The sequence below is a fragment of the Aricia agestis genome, chromosome 9 (genome assembly GCF_905147365.1).
Source record: "Aricia agestis chromosome 9, ilAriAges1.1, whole genome shotgun sequence".
Taxonomy (NCBI): Eukaryota; Metazoa; Arthropoda; class Insecta; order Lepidoptera; family Lycaenidae; genus Aricia; species Aricia agestis.
In genome coordinates, this window is record NC_056414.1 from 13,656,809 (window position 1) to 13,675,335 (window position 18,527).

Sequence of the window (18,527 nt, forward strand, 5' to 3'; positions counted from 1 at the left end):
GTTCTGTGAAATATGAAGTGTCGCGTCGCTCTCTGTATAGTAGTGTAGAGTCGCCTATAGTGCGGTCTCACCATTAAGATTAAGTTGACGGTCGAAAATCAGCGTTCCGTGGTAATTACTTAACACCCCCTATCCCGTTACAGACCAACTGTAATCCCGCGGTAAACTATACGGGGATCGGAAATCTGTTCCCACCAAACTTTAGCACTGATTACCCATATTGTCGTAATCAAACGTGGACTTAAATACCCATGTTATAAGGCATAATTTTGTGTGAAAAGTTTAATGTTGCCTAGAACAGAATTTAAGAAATAAATAGTAGGTACTAAATTCTAAATGCATATTTAGTGCCCCTATAAGTTCCTGTGTTACGTTGCTTTGTTTTTTAATATATTAACATTCGGTTATAATTTAAATTTATAATTTTGTAAGCCGTATTCATATTTGTATTCCTAGAAATACGTCTATAGCACAGGTTGCGCCTAATAGTTAATACTATAAAAACTTATAAAAGTAAAAAATACAGTTTCCTAGTGTAAGTTTGCACAATATTATTTTCTTGAAATTTCTACATATAAGTAGTGTATAGTGTACCCTACACAAGACGTTTTCTAATTGGATTTCTCTAATTCCAGTCAAGCAAAGAAGCCTTAAAATAGCAGTGATCTATAAATACCTGGATTGCAATTTCGTTATAACTGTTTAAAATACTTGGCTAAAAATGTTTTAACAAAAGCATATAACGAACACAAGAAACCAAGAAAATTGTATAACAATTAACGAAATGTAACTCATTAGCCAAATGAAAAACAAGATTAAAGTGATGTAATTACGTTAGTAGAGTCGTACGGTTCGGTTACTCACATCTTAGTGTTTATTTGCAATAATACATTAACAATATTGTTTTGTTTCAAATTAATTACATTACGATAAGCATGGGGTACCTGGGGGTCCGGACCCCCCATTACTTGCCATCTTACTTGTGAAAATAATTAAGTAAGTATTATTATACTGTGGAGCGTATTACTTTTATAATAAATAAGAAATATATTCAACATTCCGATATTCAAAAAAATACTTTTGATTTCATAAAAGTCCAACTCGCACGTGGCCGTTTTTTTACGTTAGGAGTTAGGACTTAGGGACACCCCCCCCCCCCCACCCCCCCCCCCCCCCCCCCCTTACCAAAGCTATATATACGCCCGTGACGATAAGTACAAAAGAAATCTAACGCACAGAAAAATTTAAAATTGGTACAAATAAAGTTGAGAGCTGGAACGTATATTATGTTCAAATCATCTTTTTTTTAAGTTTTAACAGTAACCAAAGTAATAACAACAACAAACAGTACCGTGCGTTATTTTTAATACAATTTTTTGTTACAAATCATTTAAGAAGCTGTATAACGTCCAAAATTGAAAATGATATATTACTGCAATCGAATTTTGGTCGGATAATTTACTGTATGTGCTAATAGCTCCTTTTGCTCCGATCTTTGCGTAATATTTATATACCTATTATATAATGCTAAGTACTCACATACGGTTTTGCTCGATAATTTTACTCCAAATCGTATAATACTCCAAATCTCTAAGGCTCGCTTCTAGTCGGCTCGATGGAAATAAATATGTCAAATATGTCATTTCCTTCGATTTGGAGTAAAAATATCGAGCAAAACCGTATGTAAGTACTTAGCAAGACATTAATGGGCGAATTTTAACATATGCGGATTTTTAGTCAATGTGTCAAGTCAAACGTGAGTGCATACATTCTTCATCCGTTCTCTAAAGAGGTTCGCGATGTCTTTGTTTTGTTCACGGACTAAATCGCTCGCTACGAAACTCCTCCAAAGTCTCGTTATCTCGGAAACGAGATTATCCTTTTACATAAAAACATATTTTTATTAAACTTGATGTTTCAATGAAAATATTTTGTTCGAGATTGAAATAAGAATTTTAATAAGATTATATTATATTAAGTTTGAAGATGTTGAAAATTCAAGTTTAAGATGCGCTAAATTAAACCGATCAACACTCCAAAAACCTACGAACACTTCGTCCGTTCGGATAGAATTCAGCTATGTTTGTGTTTCATTACGTTTGGACCTCCCACCAAATGATAATTCTGACAATTAAAAAAATGCATTAAAAGTTACAGTAACAACGAATAATGTACACCATAAGAAGTATTATCACACTCAGTACCTAAGTAGGAATTACTAGGATACGGGCATTAACATATCGGTGACGATGACCTCCCCCCGCACCGTCAGTCCCCACCTCACCCCCTCACCTGATATTGGAATTCTTCTGAATCTTAAACCAATCCGAGTACGGCTGTTGCCGAAGTTCGGATTTAATGCAAATTTGACAATTCTCAAAGATATTTCGCGCGGAGTTCAAGGGGCTTGCGATGCTCGATGGTCCTTTTAAATAGTAATACCTACCTTTTAAAATTTAAGGCTGCGTCATCTCACTTTGTTCGTATTTCAACAATAATAGGTATATACAGAGAATGATCTAGGCCTCCTAGACCTTGTAGAGTATAATAATAATTTATTTAATAAAATTAGTAAAAATAATAATTTTACGGTTAAGGATAACATAACTGCTTGTTTTTTTTTTAACATATTCCAATTTTGAATGGCCTCCTCACGTTGCAATGTAATCTAACCGTAAGAGATAGATAGAACAAAAGAATATTTACATTTAGTATACTCTCTGCCCCCAATTCGTACGTGGAATTGTATCAAACCCTTTTTTCATTTTTGACAATGGCACAGTATATTGTGGGAAAGGTGTGAGCCACAGTGGAAGATCAAGCGAAGTGGTTTAGGAGTTCGAGGTGCTCCGAAAATACTGGACAAAGTTCCATTAAATTTTTTGTGCTTTTCCGGTCTGAAAATAGCCCAACGTATATTTTTCATACCACTTAATTTTAAGTGTGATCCACCATTTTTTTAGGATAAATCTTATATATAAAATTCTCGTGTCACAATGTTAGGCCGCGTACTCCTCCGAAACGGCTTTACTGATTTTAACCAAATTTTATATGTATATTCAGCGGGTCTGAGAATCGGCTACTGGGTACTTTTTATATTGATAAGTGCATTTGTTGAATAAATAACAGTAAATTATTACAACTCGAGACTGACGGCGTCCATTGTTTGTGCGACGGGATAGCAATGGACGTTGCCATGGTGACATACTTATTTAGTCACTTCAGTAAAATAACACGGGCGAAATATTATATGGCAAAGAAACGTTTGCCGGGACAGCTAGTAAGTTTATAAAATGATTCTAAATCACCCTTATACCACCAACCCCTGGTTTAAAAACGATAATGCGACAAAACAACGTTGCCGGGTTAGCGCTTGTATACGTATAGCAGATACCATTATTGATGTCCGTTTTTGTGAGTAGTAATGAGGGGCGTCATTGGCGCCGGGACTAATTCCGGTCGGAGCGATCGGAATGTTTTGTGATCTGTCCTTCGTCGGGACCCGGGCGTGTTCAATCTGCACTCCACATACTTGTACAAATTACTTCCTTATTGTTGTACTGAGTATTGCCTGTAACTTTATTCGCGATATATCGTTTATCCTAACCGCCCGGTAATTACTATTTTTATGATAGAAACTATATCTATTTTCCTTTTTCCAATTGATACTATTTTCATAACAGTTTATAAGCGGTTTTAGCGTAAATAAGTAACTGACAGTTACACTTTTTAAAATTAGAGAACACAATAGTTATATTTCAACTCTCTCTATTCCGAATGCAATGCAATAATTGCACGATTATCTCGAATGCTACATTATAGTAGATATAAATTGGATATTAACCAAATATTTTAAAATAGTTGAACGTAACTTAAAATATCAGTGTAATAATTATATATTATACTTGCATCAAAGGCTTTTACGGACGCGCTAAAGCGTTGTTCAAATTCCTTAACCTAAATACGGGAATGTGTATAAAATTCAGGTGAAATTCTCGCTCGGCGCACCGATTGAGTAATAAATCATAATATTTTTACACCCACACCTATATATTTTTTGGTTCGGTGCAAACGGACCACCGACGACCGATACCAGTGGCTATTTTACTTTCGTACATTTGACAGATCAACGCAACAGGCTAGCCAGGAGTGCTCGGTGTAGCCGTCTAAAAGATATTGTGTAGCGGTAGCCAGTCGTCGGTCGCTCGTCTGCACCGTTCCACCCACACCTGCGTAAACAGAAGCGCACCTTAACTTCCTCCCCTTTCCAAACAATGTTTCATTATGGCGACAAAAACACGTCGACAAATTCTAAACATTAATCGATGTTTTATTAATGCAGGGAAAAGGTGCTTATTCTTTATCGTGATTGTGCGCCTCGATTGTTCCCCGGGACTATCGATGGTCGTTTTTATATTTTGCCGTGTCTCGGCGCGGCACGTTTTTCCGTCACGGTAACACTACAAACACCTGAGACGTCCACGTGTACTACCTTGCCGTGAAGTACCGTGCCTAGCTACAGTTTTTTGATTTCAAATTATCGGCACTAAATCCTCCATTTATGAAAAAAATAAGGCATTTTTTATACTGTTACTTACCTGTTTCTTCCACTGACGTCTTCAAATCTAAATTGAAAGTAACACGAGAGTCGAGACTCGTAGACGAATCGTTCCTATCTTTGCATAGTAAGCTAATCTCAAACATCACAATCCGAGTTTACAGACGATAAGGAGATAAGTTCAAACAGTAATAACCTCGAGAAACTGCAAGTCAAGTAAGCCTCAATAATATTAAGAGTACATAACGGAAGGCGTAATATTACTTCCCGCTAGTGCACAGGTTCCCCAACCTGTGGGCCGCAGAAGTCAAAATATGGTCCGCGAATGATTGTTCACTCAATCAACACCATTATTCCTAGGATAGCTAGCCTCGTGAAGAAATTGTAAGCTCAGAAATCACACCAATACTGAAAATACCAAAGTTCCCTTTGAAAGTTATTTCATATTGAGTTTTTACTATTATTTAAGATTCTCTATTACAATATATTTTTATAATCCTTGCATAGTTGCTCCTGTTCAAAAATATATATAAAATTAGTCCCCGAGTGGAAAGTTTGGGAACCCCTGTGCTAGTGGCTGCAAGGCGCACCGCCAAAATCGCAGGGCGGGGCCAAGGCGGGCGGGGAGGCTGCATCTCCCGACCTTAATGTAGCCATCAGCAAATTGCAAACACCAGCTGCTGGTGACAAGAAATCTCTGACACAGTTCTCATCACGAATAAAACAGCCATCTTAATATACGATACAGTTGTTAATTTTTAACAGCCTCGGTTTGCTCTTGTTATGGAAGTGGATTTTATTGAGGGAAAAATGCGTCAATGGACTTTGGAATCGAAAGGTTTATTAGAGTATGAAAGACAGCGAAGATCATATAAACGTTTGAAGTAAGTTATTCGTTATACGTACACCAAACCCAAAGTTAAATCTTAAGCGAAAAAAAAAATACCCGTGATTCATCGCTTCTTTACCGCTTTAATATTTTGTATGTTCTTTACATAATAATATTATTTATTTCCGTTTAATCTCGACTCTCGATCGACGACCTCTGTGGCTCAGTTGGTGGGCTGTTGGTAGCTCAAGTCGGGGGTTGCAGGTTCGAATCCCGCCGATGGAACAAAAAGGTTTCAAAGTTCCTGGGTCATGGATGTGTATTAAATATGTGTATCATATAATAAAAATCTTAAATATATGTTTATTCTAAAAGTATTAAATATATTTCCGTTGTCTGGTACCCGTAACACAAGTCCTTCAGATACTTACCATGGGACCAGACTGGCGTGGTGTGAAGCGTCCATAGATATTATTTATTATCATCATCATAATATTAATACGCGAACGAAAAACTTTGTAACCCTTTTTACGAAAAATGGGGAAACGTGCGTGAAACTTTGCACAGTTATACATTAACATACATACATTTTTTTAACAAATAAAACATTACACACACTACAGCACACACACAAGAGAAATGACAGATTTTTGAGTGACATGCCTATACATACGAATTATACTCTTTTATTTATGGTTTAAGTCTGTTGACAACAAGTTGACAAATTGAAAATGGGTTATAGTTTTTTTATTGAATCTAAGATACTATTAGACAATGCTTACACGGCCAGTCTGAGATCAGCTGAGTCCCAGAGACAAGAGTTGAAAAAAAATATGATAAAGTCAATATTTTTTTACAAAATATAGGTCGTTGAAATTAATGTCGTTGAAACTAAAGTCGAATTTCGACCATTGGGCGATCTCTAGTTATTATTAATGAATGTAGGAATTTCGTTGAAACGTGTTCAAAATACGGCGTAGCACGTACACGCCCGCGACCGAAATAGAATATGTTTACGTCGCGTATTCAGCGCTGATTACCCACTGTGTGCTCGCACGTATTTCAAAATCAAATATTTTGACACATTTCATAATCAAAAAATGATTGAGGATGAAAGGAGGAGCATTTCTTAGACCGGTATGAAACAGCGCTTGCGCTGTGTTTCGCCGAGTGAGTGAGTTTACCGGAGGTCCAATCCCCTACCCTATTCCCTTCCTATACCTACCCTCCCCTATTACCCTATTCCCTCTTAAAAGGCCGGCAACGCACCTCCAGCTCTTCTGATGCTGCGAGTGTCCATGGGCGACGGAAGTTGCTTTACATCAGGTGACCCGTTTGCTCGTTTGCCCCCTTATTTCATGAAAAAAAAACTAGTAGAGAAAGAGACTAATGCTCATTTTTACTAAGCGCACCTAACATTAAGTGTGACAAAAATGTTTTATACGTAAGTCACAGATTAGTCCCTACTCCCTAAGCCCTAAGAATTTAGGTGGTGTTAGTAAAAAACTTGAGATTTAGGTACCCTTAATGACTAGGAAATACTTCAAGGTTAGGGAAAACACAAAATGGTGACGCAAATTATCGTCAACTAGATGACGCCCGCAACTTTGTTGCGCCAAAATTCGTTTATCGCATAGAAACCGTACATTTTGCCGGGTTAAAAAGTATCTTATGTCCTTTCCTGGGACTTAAAGTATCTCTATACCAAATTTAGGTAAAATCGGTCCAGCGGTTTGGGCGTGAAGAGGTAACAGGCAGACAGACAGACAGACACACTTTAGCATTTATAATGCAACCGCAACTCCGTTGCGCCAAAATTCGTTTATCGCGCGGGAACCATACATTTATCCGGGATAAAAAGTGACCTATGTCAATTCTCTGGACTCTAAGCATCTCCATTCCAAATTTCAGCAAGTCGGTTCAATGGTTTGAGCGCGAAGAGGTAACAGATAGACAGACAGACACACTTTCGCTTTTGTTTTTCTCATATATAAACACTATATTGAACAATAAAACAAAAATGTAAATTAATAAACTAATAAAATTAAATAAAAGAAATGCTAAAATAAGTAATACCGCATGGAGCTCGGAAAATTATCTCCTTCTCTATTCTATTATTAAATTTCGAAATTCAGAACAGAAGAAAAAAAATACATACCTATTATATCTGATAAGTATATATTTTTTTTTATTTATGTTTAGGTTAAACATTTTAAGAAACATTTCAGTCTGAACTCTAAACTGCCAATTTTTTTTTAAATATAAAAAATTAGCTTGAATAAATGTATAATTTCATATAAAATATTTCACACAGCATAATAACGTAAAATAAACAAAAAAAATAAACAAAAAATGTATAATATTAGTATGGAAGTATGGATGCATGATACTTTAAAAATGAGATGTAAAGTTTGATTAAAGAATTCTCTACAAATAGAATTTTCTACACCTAATAAGTGATAATAAGGCTTAGTGGTGTACTGCATACAGTGTACAGTATACACTCCAGCATGTTTACCCTCAGCAAGCTCTCGCCGGCGCCGAACCTCGGGCAATAACTGTCGGCGCGGTGCACCCTGACCCACATCCACTGCACTCACTGGACTTTATTGATTCGCAGTCTTGAGACGTATCTCCGTCTCCCTCCCGCCCGCAGCGTCCACAATCCTCCGTCCCTCTCCCGCAGCAGCTCCGGGCCACTTGCTCAATATTCCGGAGCCGCTCCACGCGTCGTAATCAATGAGCACGACCGAATTAACAAAAGAGTTGAATGAATATTTATGTAATTGAGTTTTTTGTTGTGCTAGGGACAAAGAAGAATAGAAATATTGTTCGGTATTTTTTAATACAAATCTTTTATCACCCCGCAAAGGGCCTCGATAAATACTTCATGAGCGGTTGAAATATTTAACAAGTTGTATCATTAATTACGGAACTACGGCGCGATTTAAAATTTGTACTTTTCGTGACCCATTTGTCGGGGGGTTCAAGTGAAATGTACTCGTGTTATTACGCCATCCTCGCGAGTCCACAGAGCACTGGATATGAATAATGGGGTCATAATGACGTGGTGTAATTACGCGCGACCTGCACACAGACAGCTAATGCTTCCATTAAGACTCTGTTATTATTTACATTCAATAGATACGTGACCCACTAACCCTAGAAGCTTTCGTGTGCATACGACCATAAAAATGTATGACGAAATTTCGTTATTATTGACTAAAATTTTCCAGAAGTATAGACTCATTCAACCTAAATTTTAACCTATAGTGTAGTCTTTGTTTTTTATCTCGATAACGTGTACCTCACGTTATCGAGATAAAAAACAAGGACTACGAGATAAATAAAAGCTTGTAAAAACTGGCGTGATTTCCGATAAGCGAATGAAAGCCCTACGTAGTGCTACGGCGTAGCGCGTAGGCGGCTACGCGGCTACGGGGGACAACGACCGCTACGACTTTTTACAACAACTGAGGTCAAAAGACACGTAAAATAGAACTTTGACCTTTGCTAATAATATTATGTAATACAATTAACGTGTTCTGTAGTAATTATGGCGATTGTCATAAGGTGTTTTATTGTCGTTGCGTGTTATGGTTATTTTACGAGCTGTGATTAAACATTACATCGTAAACGTATAAGCAAACATGAACGTCAGTGGCTTAATATTAATCTTTGATTCGGAATCAAGAGAGTGCAGGTTTGTCGTTAAAAAAACTACCCATGCACGTATTTGAAGATTTTACTTCGCTGGCAAATACTCTATGAATGATCTATAATAGATGGAAAACCCGTAAATAGTAATGAACACCTACAAATGTATTTTTACGCTTTGTCACTACAAAATGAGGTCTTACATTGATTTATAAAGCCTTTAAACAGCTAACAGCGTTGTAACTATTTACAAGACAATAACACAAGAATTCAAAGAACTAACGAGATTACACGGTCGGTGACACGGCACACGTTTATCGAGGCAGACATATTGTGTTACAACCCCTGACAACCCCCACCAACCCCCGCCAACCCCTGCCAAACCCCGCCGACGCCCGCAACCCCGCGAGTAAACACTCTCAACTACTTCAAACACTCAGCTAATTTTACGTACAACAACTCGTAAGTTTGTCAAGAGATACCTAAAGGCGCCGTTCCGATCGACGCGGCAAGCGTCCGCGACCGACAAAATTCAAATAAAATGCCACTTTATGAACTAGGCATAGGTTTCATTTTGCTCTACGCCACTACAAAGCAGCGGCGACAGCTCGCAAGACCAATGTCGGTAAAAAATGAAACCTATGTCATAAAGTGGAATTTTATTTGAATTTTTGTCGATCGCGGACGCTTGCCGCATTGATCTAAACGGTACCTTAATAATTGCGATACACTGTAATATAACGCGAGAATATCATTGATATATTATATAGTTTATATGTCGGTAATATTCTGAAGTATGTAGCGTGTAATGTCAGGTATTTCATAATCTTAACTCGTGCTTCAACATTTGTTAACACATACTTTGTGTTCCTACCTTAGTTTAGATTCCTGAACGACTCTAGGAAAGTTGCTTAAAGCTAAGCGTATAAACTTAATTTATTAGCTTTAGGGAAATCAAGAAAGTAAAGACTGTAAAGTAATAATTTTTAACGATTGCATGAATTGCATCGAATAATAGATTTAATTTAGAGTCGGTTAACAGCAAGGGTCAATTCAGACCACAACGCTATTTGACAGATTTGCAAAACGTCTCAAGCAATTGAAATCTGTCAATTCAGTACGAATTTAGAAATGCATCCACGCGTCGTGTCGCGGTTTGAATTGACCCTAAGCCGTAAAGTTAACCAAGCCCAAATCACTCTATTTCAATTTACAACATAATAAAGATTTGATACATATTAACTCTGATATTAAGTACTCTTAGCCCAATAACACCATTTTAATAAAGAACATAAGAAAGATTTAATACATAGTATAAAAAAAATCCTTAATCCTTGCTTTGCGATTTAATCCATTTGGAACGTAACTACAACATTACCGCGAAGTAGGCGGTATCGTAATAAGTTTCGAGCCAAAAGCGGCCAGAACTTAGCTCAACAATACACTTGAAAAATCGAGAGGGTTGCGGACTGGGGCGGGCCAGGCCCGAGCACCGCCGGGAAAAAACGACGACATCTCGCACTTAATGAAACTGTAGCTCAAACAAAATAAAGGACGCCAGTGTTGTGCATCCACACTCCAATAGTGGGTTCTGTTGTACCCTTTATTTGAAAGTTATCGTCTTTTCTGTAGCTATATTTTAAGGGATCTGGCGGGTGAGCCAAAATCTTTTCGTTTTCGCTTCGTTATAGAATCGCCGATGTATGGAATTGACATAAGACGAGTCGAACGTCAACGTCATACTAACGAACGCTTATGTCAATTCCATACATTTTCATCGGCGATTCTATAACGAAGCGAAAACGAAAGCTCTTAACTTAAGTTTAAAAATAAATCGTAAAATAAAAAAAAATATCAAAATATCATTATTCTCGATCAAGTGTTTTTTAAAGGTAGTATCTATTTTCATCCCAATATTTACAAGAGTTACAAAAAGTAACTCTACACCAGATTTAAAAATACTCGAAATAATTTCAAGAACGTTTCCAATAATCCATTCACTTAAAGTACAAAAAATATTCAGCTTGATTTACTTATATTTTAACAACTAGCTTTTGCCCGCGGCTTCGCTCGCGTGAAATTCGAAAATCGTGTACAGTACGAATATTCTTGCAAATCTCCTTTAGAAACATGATGTTTTTCCAAGACCAAAAGTAGCCTATGTTACTCTCTATCCTTTCAACTAAGTCGATGCCAAAAATCAAGTCAATTGGTTACTTCGTTAGGCTGCGAAGAAAGGACAAACAAACAAATACACTTTCGCATTTATAATATTAGTATGGATAGCTGTTTCCCGCGACTTCGTAGGCGTTACCATAGTATAATAACGAAAATGGATAATTAAACTTTTTAATCGGGACTTAACGCGACTTATTTAAGTAGTAATGCTACTACGAGTACATACTTTTTCTCGACGTTATAATGCAACGCGAAAGTTTAAAATGTTATGGAAATGGATAATTCTCTCCTTTTTATGGTCCCTTACTCAAATGGTAAAAAACGGAACCCGAGTACAAAGATATAATATCAGCCTGTCCGTCTGTCCATATCCAGGCAAAGCCTCCCTCATATTAATCAAATGACACTCGAAATCTGTATGTTTCACTATTAATTAATAACTTAGTTTGTTCCTAAGGAATAAGAATTAAAACTCAACAGTAACGACGCAACACCATTTTGCTTAGCAACATTACCAGGAGGGGGGGCTTGGGGGGGGGGCTGCCCCCCAAGTACCGGCCGGGGGCAAAGCCTCCCGCATGTTAATCAAACGACACTCAAAATCTGTATGTTTAGTTTTGGTTAGATTAATTTCACTTTTAATAAATAACTTTGTTTGATCCTAAAGGAGAATTAAAACTCAACACTAACGACGCAACATGTTTTTGCTTGGCAACATTACCAGGTAGGGGGGGGGGGGGGGGATTGGGGCGGCGCAGATGCTAAGTTTGAATAAGGCATATTTTTAAGGCATTTTCGTGTTAAAGAAAAAACATTTATACAAAATCTTGCCCCCTCTTTTGTCCCCTTAGAGGGGTGAGGGGAAAAATTTTATAAGCCAGATATTAAATTGGAAAAATACAGTTTATAATATGATGTAAGTTTATTCAAGAAAAAAGTTTGATACAAAATCTGCCCCCTCTTTGGTTCGTTTGAGAGGTGAGGGGGAAAAATTTTATACACCAGATATGAAGTTGGAAGAAGACAAATATATCTGCGAAAACCATATTCAAATCGGATCAGTAGTTTTCATGTTAAAAAAAAGTTTGATACAATATCTGACCCCCTCTTCGGCCCCCTTAAAGGGGTGGGGGAAAAATTTTATACACCAGATGTTAAATTGGAAAATACAGTTAATAATATGAAGTTAGTCCATTGAAGAAATAAGTTTGATACAAAATTTGACCCCCTCTTTGGTCCCCTTAGAGGGGTGACGGGGGAAAAATTTATACACCAGATGTTAAGTTAGAAGAAGATAAATATATCTGCGACAACCGTATTCAAATCGGATTAGTAGTTTTCGTGTTAAAGAAAAAAGTTTGGTACAAAATCTTACCCCCTCTTTTGACCCCTTGGAGAGGTGGGGGTAAAAATTTTTGTACACCAGATGTTAAGTTGGGAGAAGACAAATATATCTGCGAAAACCGCATTCAAATCGGATCAGTAGTTTTCGTGTGATGCTGGAACAAACATACAGACAGACAGACAAAAAGCTAACCACAGTTTTGGCTTCTATAGCGATGTAGTAACAGCCCCCGCTTATTATTTTTTGGATATCTTTAATGTACAGAATTGTCATTTCTACAGTTTTATTATATGTATAGATATATATATATAGATATAGATGTCTAGTGGACGAGCGGTAAGTGGTAGCACTAAGGAGTGTGCAAGTTTTAATTACTTGGAGTCTCCGCGCTGTTTTTGTTAGGAAATATTCGTCTCAGAACTAAAAACTCTCGTTTATAAACCGTTGCCGACCTCTTGCGAAGTTTAATGTATCTAGTCATTACTGCGGCGGATAAAACACTAGCGGGATAAGCGCTCAACAGTGTGTTACTTAAAAGCCATTGTTTGTTTCAGAGATGATTTTAGACATTTTAGTTTAAAACTTGTTTCTGAATGTGGTTATTCTATTCCTAGGAATGTTAAGGAGAATTCACGCACGGGCCATAATAAAGCTTATGGAATGTTATTACCGTTATCTCTTATCTTGCACTTTCATACTTCTGAGTGTTTGTCTTTATTTTAAGGTAAAAGCACTAATGGCAGACGCTTTAAGGAAACATAGAACATTTGAATGTTGTAAAATATTTATTTATGAAAAAGAAGGATTGATAACTTCTTCCATGTCTTCAGTAACTCTTACAAAATAAAACTATTATAATTATTCACTGACAAATCAATTAAAAATTATATTATTGGTCTTTTTGTAAACTTAGTCATAACAACTAATAGATGACATCACAGAACACGAACATCACTAATACTAGACACCAATATGAACTAATAGTTGACATAGAACATTACATTACATTTAACATTTTTCCTATTATTAGGTCTTTATTTGCCGTTTTTCAAAAGATTTCATTTACTTCATCATAGTAACTACATGCATATGAAATATTATCCACGTATATATTTTCTTAGCAAATTTATTTTCAGTCTTTAGTCTCCATGCTTCTCTTGCCTATTCTTTTTTCTTCTTTCTTTTTTCAGCACTCCTTTTTCTTCTTTTTACTGCTAAAAAACTAAAGCAATCGAGTTTTAGATCAGTACAAGGTCTAATATGTAAATTTTGTTAATAGAATTATATTTTCAGAGAATAGTGATGATATTTGCAGTAGAATAAACTACAAAATAACTTTAGTATGTATTGCAAAATGATGAAATGAGTTCCATGTCATCTATTAGGTTTTTTACATTTTCAAGAACTAATAGTAGACACCCTTTATATTGTTAGGGAAAATTGATAAAAAATCATAAATAAACATTAATTAGTGTATGCAACATGACCATTAATCCAATGAAATCAATAGAAATTACAAAAAATCAAATATTCAAAACTTACGTGCAAAATTTCGCCTTCCTTAACCTATTTGCTAAGAAATTGCCGAGCGCGTGTTGACACTGTCACATAATCCCATTTTAAAATTTTGTTCCCGAAGGCTTATATATTTTTTCACGTCAAAAGATAGCTTGAGAAGCTTATAAAATGTATAGTGTTGAGAAAAAATTAGAGTAATTCTTATTTTTATGGTATTTTGTCGTAAGTGTCATCTATTGTGAAATAAATATAGTGTATTAGTGCTTTTGCCTTATATCCGTTACTTAATAAAGCTTATGCTACTCAAACGATTAAGATGAAACTTGGTATTGACGATACTCGATTGAATCTTGGGAAAGGACCAGGAACAAAATTTATCCGGAATACGGTTACCGCGCTATAAACGAATTTCAATGCAACTGCGCTGCCAGCTACGTCTTATTAACAATATAAATACCTACTAAAATTTGTGCTAGAGGTGATTAATTATTATTAAGGCGACTAACCCAAAATTTTCGATTTTATAATTGATTTTTGTACTTTAAAATAGTCCCCGAATTGTTTTATTTTCTAAAATTAGATACTACATTATATTTCCGAGAATTCGATCTGAGCAAAAACACGATATCTTAAAATTTTCTCGATAGAAAAAAATCACAACTAATTTTAACACATTATATGAAATTCTATCATTGAAAAACTGACCTAGCGGATTTTTAAAATGTTGTATATTTATCGAGTTATTGAGAAAAAACTAATTCGGTGATGAATTCGCGTCGTACATTTTCACCTGGCATATGAAAGACGGGCGTGAGTGTGAAGAGAGAAGGACGATGTTTAATTTTTTGGGTTAGTCGCCCTCTTAATTAAAAATATTAGCGGAGTTTGGCGGACGCGGTGCGCGAATAAAGGAATCAAACAATGCGGGGAGCAGACAATCGACGATTAGCGGCGATCGATGCTCGCCACCGTCAAATTTAATTAAATTTTTCAATGAAACTTTTTGGAATAGATTCCTCTTAATATTTGGGTGTCTTTTCTTCCTCAATATTACAAAAAAAATTACCCTAAACTACTCATAGTTATTGACGGATTTACATACCGTGGCAAACGAGCAAACGGGTCAACTGATGGAAAGCAACTACCGTTGCGCATGGATACTCGCATTATCTTGCTACAGCTTCTGTTACATTAAATATAAAAGATCGGCTTTTAGTTATCGTTACCATTGTTTTGTTATTCTCTTATACTTTAAAAACTTTCTTTGCAGGTAATTACAAACAGTGTATAATGTATATTGGATCCCCCTTACTAATAAACGCTGTATAAGATTTGAATAGTTATACAGTATTTCGTCTTCTTCAATCCAAATAAAAATGTCACTTGTGTGACAGGAACAAAACACTGTATAACTATTCAAAGCTTATACAACGTTTATTAGTAAGGGGGTATAACTATAACGTCTGTATACACAGCGTATTTTTAAGGAGATAACATTTTAAAAATAATATGCAAGAGACATTTTTATCGTAAATTACTCGCAAAATAGAAATGCGTAAAAAGTTTGGCCGAAAAGATATTTCAAAAAGTAATTTATTTTTCAATAAGCCTAGGTACAGATAAATGGTTTCCAATACGTATTCGGATACTAATTATTTCTTTACGTGAAATATGTTGTTGGGTAAATAAATGTAAATCTTAAATATCCAGGGATTATTTCAGCTTATTTTCTTTACATAAATTATAATATTTTGCTTAAAATGTGATTCCTATATCCTTTAACTAAATAAAGAATTTCTAATACTTCATTTAGTAATATAGATACGTATATAAAACGGTAAAGACAATATCACCTAAACTAGGTAATATCTAATAGGTATTTTAATGGATTAGATGCGGTTCTGATGATTAGATGCTACAATTATTTAATACCTCGATCGCAAACACAATAGATTTTCAATTGTTATGCGCGGGAGCCGCATGGGAGTTGATGGGTTATATCACTATAATGACCCGAGTAACAGCCCGAGTGATTTGGCTGGACAATTTCCTTACTTAGGCAATAGTTTTAAATTTTGGTAATGTACTAAATGGCAGCTCACTTTCAGCGTATAATGGACTCGGCGGAGGCGGCAGCGCTGTCAGCAGGCAGCAGCAGCACTGACGGGTCCCCGGGCTCGTACTACGACGCTCGCTGGCTCAACGTCCACGCGGATGACGGCACGCTCGCCGCTCGCGCGCGCCGCTTGTTACTGTCACCCAGTAGACACTTCGACCACATCGCCGTCAACACCAGCTATAGTGCCGTCCTCATGCCGCCCTACATCAGCACTGATGGTGAGTAACGGAATACATCTTTACAATAGCGAACGTTAGGTGCTGAATTGGAGTCCGGTTCCTTATTATGTAGACCGGCCGATCGGCAGGTCGGGGGTATATACTTCCCCAACCCGCGACGCGACCTTGCATATATCTGCTGATGGCACACCCAAGGTTAGAGCTGGGTGCCTGATCTAAAATCTCCAAGTCCCTTTTGACTATGTTGAATATCCACAAGGAAGCAATCTTATCAATAGAATGCATAGCCACGAATTTATTGTTATCTGTCAATATTTGAGCTCCAATTAATTTCACACAAAACTATTGGTAAAATGTGTCGTATTGCCCCAAGTTATAACTCACCGAGCTCTCTCGCGACAGCGGGGTTAGTGTCGGCACACACAACGTCTAGATACCGCCTTCAAATGAAAACGTAACATTCGACGCTTAATGGAGGCAACGTGCTTCGATGTTTTCATTTTATACCCCTATTTTTCTATGATCATAATCAGTTAAAACTTGTATAGTGTTTTTAATAAAGGAAGAATAATACTGGCATACTGTTATTTTTCTGTCTTTTGTCTTAAATACGTTTAAAAAGTCAAGACACAGAGTCACAGATTATGCAATAGTTAGTTCTGATGAATATAGGATTAAATAACATTCATTATTGATACTGGCAGAATGCTAGAACTTATTAACTCCTCTGCATCTTACGCGTTACGATAAATACAATTTAACTACTATCCACAGTAAGTTCTATTAAAAAGGAAGCATTAAAAGCAACAAAAATCAAAGGCAAATTTTACTTAATAGCATCGCACATTTTTGCTTAAAAATTTTACGTAATATCAGAAGTGGGAATTAAGCTGCGGGGAACGAAGTTAGAGCTTCATTACCGCCACTGGTAAATTTTTTGAAGCGCTACAACGTAACAAGTAGACCCTAATTTAGCTTTTAGCTGGCTGAAGTCAATTAACCTATATACACAGGGGTGCGATTCTAGAAATTCGAATACCACTTCGATGGCTGGTTACCCCACTCGTGCGAACAATATAGGAAACGGCACGTGTTCGCACAAGAGAGTCCGCGGCCGAAGCTATATTCGATGTATGAAAATAGGGCACCTGGGTTTCCCGAGCCGATGAAATCAACTCAATTTGGGTACAAGTACGAACTGCGCAGTTTTCACGCAGCGCGCTGAAAACGTCAACAAGTTCTTCGCTTCTATTTGCGAATGCATTTAATTAACTCGTAACTAAAGTGCTCTTCATTTGGAATAATTATGCATTTATTAAATGAGTTCATTTGTTACAGAGGTACTTAGATAATTATTTATTTAGTAGCATAGAGACTGAGCGTTGCTTGGAGTGGAAGAGTGGAAATACATTAATAGAGCAAAAATGCGTGTTTCCCCATGGTAGTTCGTATTTTTCTTCAAATACTAAACTTTATGGATATAGGTAGATACTTATTATGGTTGCCAAGAAACAGCAATATACAATTGGACGCTGTTAAGCATTTGTGTACTAAACTGTAAAAAATACGTATTGAGTTATACATTTATGTTCTTTATATAATAAATTATAAACAAAAACTTTTTGAAAAAAAGCTTTTATTTTAATGGTCTAAAAAGAATAAAATAAATTTCTCCTTAAAAATTTTCACTTTTAAGTTAAAATCCTCAATGTATTATACAATTTGCATGATGATAAAAGCTTGTCGCGCGAGACTTAACAATCTATCAGTACTTGACAAATTTATTAAAATAAAAATAATATCAATTTGCCCAGTCATATTGGTACTACATATACATATTACAAAACGCGCGACAAGCTTTTATTATCATGCAAATTGTATAATACATTGAGGATTTTAACTTAAAAGTTAAACATTTTAAGGAGAAATTTATTTTATTCTTTTTAGACCATTTAAATAAAAGCTTTTTTTCAAAAAGTTTTTGTTTATAATTTATTTTTTGTTTTTTAGTTATCTCTGGCTAGATTTCTTAGTCTGTTTGATAGTACATAATTTGTTTTGTTTCAAGAATTTGTTAAAATCTGATTAACTTAAGTCCTTAAGAAATTGTACTCGACTTTGACTAGTGAAAAATCTATATTTAG

General features: G+C 36.1%; 1 protein-coding gene across 1 annotated transcript in view; it reads left to right on the top strand.

Annotated features, from left to right (window-relative positions):
• Positions 1–18,527, top strand: part of LOC121730477 (voltage-dependent calcium channel subunit alpha-2/delta-3) — an 86,771-nt gene that overhangs the window by 41,988 nt on the left and 26,256 nt on the right. The window contains exon 4 of the mRNA XM_042119526.1: positions 16,194–16,422. Coding sequence (XP_041975460.1) covers positions 16,194–16,422 — 229 coding nt within the window. The remainder of the gene's footprint in view (positions 1–16,193; positions 16,423–18,527) is intronic.